Source organism: Uranotaenia lowii, chromosome 2, assembly GCF_029784155.1.
Source record: "Uranotaenia lowii strain MFRU-FL chromosome 2, ASM2978415v1, whole genome shotgun sequence".
Lineage (NCBI taxonomy): Eukaryota > Metazoa > Arthropoda > Insecta > Diptera > Culicidae > Uranotaenia > Uranotaenia lowii.
In genome coordinates, this window is record NC_073692.1 from 329,344,518 (window position 1) to 329,349,747 (window position 5,230).

The window sequence follows — 5,230 nt, forward strand, 5'->3', positions numbered from 1 at the left end:
TACTCAACTCCACGGGTCTTTACTCAAATTATCAAAAAAATTACCTCAAAAAAGCTTACGTGCATCTAACATGAATGCTTTTTAATTGACTTTTCCCCAATTCTGATTTTTCATTTGTCATTGCGTTAGATTTGTTATAAATTAATCGATTTTTTCTGCAAGTTTTGGAATGATAAATTAATTTTACTGGTTGTTCATACAATTCGAACAACTATGGCATTCGCTCCTTTTCAATGGACTCTAAAATCAGCAGGCAGAGTTAATTAACAATGAATTTGAGTTTTTACCAGATAGTAGAAAACAAATTCCTCATTTTTTCGTATCAAAGTGCAAAATTTTTGTTACAGTTTTTTTTCCTTTTTGATACAAATTTCTCTTCCATAAGAAAAACAATTCCAAATAGAGAACGCCATGAAATAAGTAAGAGGAAACCTATCATTTTAGCTACGGCATTTTTTTTTTTCATTTTTTGCATTGAAAAAAACAAACAATAAATCTAAGCTCTTTAACTCGAAATTATGGCGAATGTTCTTCCAACTGATTGATTTCCATTTTTATTTACAGTTCTTTACTCTCTGATAAAATTATTCTGATGTTTTGGAAACTTTTATTTTTGCTCACTTTTGCTGTGTCCTGCTTTTTTCTTGAAATATTCCACTTTTTAAACTATACAGGCAACACTTATTATATGTTTCATACTGTGAAAACTCTCCACCTTCAAAGTAGCGTTCTACTGAACAGATAATTCTTAAAAATAATATATAACTTATTCATTTCCTGAACCCAAGTCAGAAAGATTTTTTCGATAAAATGCAGGTATAGAAAACAAGGGAGCCATTTATTTCTGAAGTACTATCTTTACATATGAATTGTGTTAAGATCTTCTCGTTTTGTAGACATTTGTAGACGGAAACTACTTTTTATGTTCTTGAGTTTAGTTTATCATTTTTTTTAATGTTTCAGTTTAGATGAACATCAGTTGAAAATGTTTTCTAGGTTTTTCCCGTTTTTGTTTGAATGTTTTCCTCTACAATTGAAGAGCAGTAGTGGGTTCAGGTCAATGAATTTACATTTTATGCCAAAACTTGCTCGTGTTTGAAATTTAATGACCTCTGATTTGCTGTGGTTTTGCAGTATTTCACATTGATTTTGTCAAGAAACTTTTTGTTTTGAATAAAATCAACAAATCCAACATCAACTGTTTGACAAATTTCATGAAATAAGCCAAAATCTACAAAAAACATTTTATTTGATTTAACACCAGTAAAGTTGTTTTGATTCTTATACAAAAACTTACTACCCTTAAGAAAGTTTAGTACTTAATTACATCCAAGTTAACATCCTACCGGTGTTCCACTTGAAGAGTACACTTGTTGTTAGAAATTTGCACCAACATCACGACGTACCAAAGGATGAGCGTCAGCGAGCTTTGATTGCAGCCCTGGCGCCTTCCTTCTCGGGGTGACTGGGTGGAAAATATAGGGCAAAATGGAATGCCATGACTTTTATTTGATTCAAATCTCGAATTTGATTTCTGAGGTCAATTGATTCAACTGTATGATATTCAAATTTGATAAAAACCTATTCTAATGCCAGCAGAATAATCTAAAAATAATCTTGTGAGCATTGGTTGAGATATTTCGGAGGAGTACATAGTTCGACTAACATGACAATTGTATGTACCTTATAGAGATAAATTGGGTAAGAAATTTAGTCATATATCGGCCACTTTTGCTCCGGGGGAAAAGATCCCTGCATCGTCTCATGGATCCAATCCAAATAGCTGGTAACACGTGTATAGATGCCGGGAACTCCTTCCAAACCGCAACCTAAACCATAGCTAACAACACCGAACTGATACCAGTAGCCATCCACATTGGTGACCAAACTGCCACCGGAATCACCTTGGCAAGAATCTTTGCCACTTTCGCCTCCCGCACACATTTCCGATTCGATCATATTTGGATAGTGTCGACGACAGGTCTTCAGCGACACTCCCGGTACTTCAACAGCTAACTTGTACTGACTGCCAAGAATACCTACAATAATATTTAGAATTTATCAAAGATGATGATAAACTGTTAAATAGTCTAGAAGTAGCTTACGTGGTATTTGCATGCCTCTCTCGGTAGCACCCCATCCGATAACGGTAAATTTTCTGCCAGCTTCACGTATCTTTCGGAGGTCCTTGGCCAATGGCAAGCAAACAGGTGAGATAAAATCGGTGAATTCAATCGGTCGTTCCAGTTTGATCAACGCAATATCGTTATGCACCGCAACATTATGTTCGTAAATGTATTCTGGGTGAATAATGTGTCCTGCTATGCGCACATCGATCGGATCATCAGAACAGAGCCCATCGACGCAATCCTTGTCACTTAAAATATCCCACTCACCTAGACGGACCTTGGTTCTGGATGACACAAAATTTTAATTGAAACATATTCCTTACAACAATCTTCCCCAGTACTTACACCCGCATATCTTTGGGAATTTCCTCGAAACAGTGAGCCGCAGTCAGTACAAACTGGTTGGAGACCAAAGCTCCACCACAACCGTAGTTCACGTATTGGCCAACAACCGGTTGAAGCAGCAGAAGTGCCGTCCAGGGATATCCATTGAGATCAGTTCGATTGCCGCCCGAGACTCGATTCCCTAAGCTGACCCCACATGTTCCTGGATCCGGGAGCGAGCTGCCGACAGCGTTTGGAGAAGCTGTTCCAAATTAAATGGATAAATTGAACGAATCCTCGATAGTGATCTATTTAGTTTTACCAGAACATAAGAAGCTCGCTAAGCTAATGCTGTAGACCAGCAGAAATGTTCGAACGATTGCGATCATCTTGAAACCCATACTGATGCTGAAGTCGATTAATTAATACTTATTGACTAGGAACGCTATCTCGTTAATCGTTTATTATCAGCATTTGTTTTGAATTTCGTGTAAATTTCAACGACGCGAAGCATTTGAGTGGTGTAAAATCGAAAGTAAGTGCAATGACCGTGCATCACTTGATATTTCGTCTATGAGACGTCACTCGTTGTGTACTCCCTTATATCTACTCTAGGATCACATTACATCTGTTTGGATAAAAAGAGGTCGATGAATCAATTTAAAACTTCAACAACCAATCCACAAAAAGTTTCTTCTACTTTTTAACAAGTGTCACAAAATGTTTAGGGAACCCAAAAAAATTGTGTCAATATTTTTTTAACTTTGTTTTATGGAGAGATAAATCAACGTAATTTATGTTTGTGACTTCAATTATTTGCTTTATCAGTGAAAACGATGTACTATTGTAAGCACATCTGAGGAATTTGACATTTAGAAGCATTATCGTCACATAGCATAATTTTGTTCAACACGGACCAACTGTTTACTATGAAGTAGCAAGCTAAAGTCGGGATAGACGGACACTTTCAGTATTTCGAAATTTACAGTGTTTGTGGAAAATCTAATATTGTTGCCTTAGTTGCTAGGTCGAGTAAGGCATAAACTACAAGGTCGAGTAAAACGTACAAATGAGTTTCTCCATAGAGTTCAAAATTTTCATCAGTTTTGTCTTCATATGCCTTCAAAAGACCTCGGTAAGAACTATCGACTGCCTAGAAATACTCATAATCTCAAACAGGTAATAAAAGCTGTAAATAGTAGATCTCCGGTGAAAACAGTGCCTATAAAATATGAGATTAAGGAACTAACACTGTTTCAGATACGGACAAATGCCTCCTGTGGAGTTAAAATCCCTTTAAAAAACCTAACTAATTCGCTTCCGCATTTGGACCAGTTGGTTCTATTTTGGGTAAGAAACATAATTAAATGCTGAATTTTAAAAAAATAATGTACTTGTGAAGAAATTTTTTCTTCAATATATACCGTCGCTTCTACGCAGTGTCCGTTCTATCCGACCATTTAAGTAAAGTTTGATCAGATTGCACAGTGGACCAGAAGAGGAGGCAAAATTATTAACGCAGAAACTATAAGGTTTAGGCAAAATGTGTCTTTAGCTAGGTTGTTCCTCAAATAATGCGCCTTCAAAATACAGTATCAGATATAAGAATCAACTAAGGTCGGTTTTCTTTGATTTTAAGACACAAAATTTTTTAATTGAAAAGATAGAGTTTAATTGTTTTCTACAAAATTGTAGCCATTGCCTTTTAAAGCAACTCTGTCGAAGGCATTAAATTCATGTCACGATTTGGAAACGCGCTATGATTTTTTCAATATTGAATTGTTAGAGCGTGTGGAATAAACAGTTTTCAGCTCTATCTCTAGTGAATGAATTTATACGTAAAATCCGCACCTTTTTTTGTCTTAAAAATGCAAATAACTATCTTGAAGCATTTATCAGATATAAGCCGTTTCAATCAAAAAGATATATTTTTAAAACTGCCATTTTTCGGATTGGAGCAAACGAAAAAAAATTTACGTAGACAGTGAATATCAATCTATTATTTCTGAAATTATTCCACAGACGATTTTTTTTAACTCGAGAAAAAAATCGAAGTATATTTATTTTCAATGCAAATGACCATCCAAATGTGAGTCCTCTTATTTGTCGTGGAAAAGTCGCATTTCTTCGTATAATTAAAAGCAAACTGCAATAAAATAGTAAAATAAGCGAATAAGTCTCATTTGTTACCAATTCGGCCAAATTTTCACAAATATTGTTGAGTTTAATTTCAAAAAAGGTCATTTGTCTTGGAAATACATTGATACCTCCCAAGCAACCAAAAGTCCCATAAAACAGGTACAAAAACGCTTACTCAGCCCCATCATTGATATGAAGTTCGTTCTATGCAGCTCAAAATTTAAGTTCTTATTGAGTTCCAAAACAAGTTTTAATGATCTTATATTCAGTTTCCAGCGGACTTTTAATTCAGCTTCCAAAATATCGTAAAATGAGCAAAAATTCTCTCTCTATCTCAACTGCACCCTTGGCTTCGATTCATATCGCCCTCTCTTGATTAATTACTATGTTCTGTACATGGTGCCGCTATGATGCAACGCGCCGGATTCCAAATTCGACAAATTGCTTCTTTCCTACATTCCCTACATATATCGCATTAGAATGGTCACTGAATTAATGACTTATCTATTAAAAAAAATCTTGCCCGGCTTGGGGATCAAACCCCGACCTTCGTGGTGAGAATCGAACACGCTACCACAAGAACACGCCTAGATGTTGTTCTAACTGAAACTAAAACTCGAAGTGGTGATTTGATTTTG

The 5,230-nt window shown here is 35.6% G+C and overlaps 1 protein-coding gene across 1 annotated transcript; it reads right to left on the reverse strand.

The window, feature by feature from the left end:
- Nucleotides 1-579: 579 nt before the first annotated feature.
- On the reverse strand, nucleotides 580-2,854 carry LOC129742960 (CLIP domain-containing serine protease B4-like). Its single transcript, XM_055734903.1, has 4 exons — nucleotides 2,776-2,854; nucleotides 2,475-2,715; nucleotides 2,106-2,413; nucleotides 580-2,039 (listed from the first exon to the last, which is right to left on the reverse strand). Exons 1-4 carry the CDS (start codon nucleotides 2,852-2,854, stop codon nucleotides 1,711-1,713), a joined length of 957 nt encoding a protein of 318 aa, XP_055590878.1. The 3' UTR covers nucleotides 580-1,710.
- Nucleotides 2,855-5,230: the final 2,376 nt, after the last annotated feature.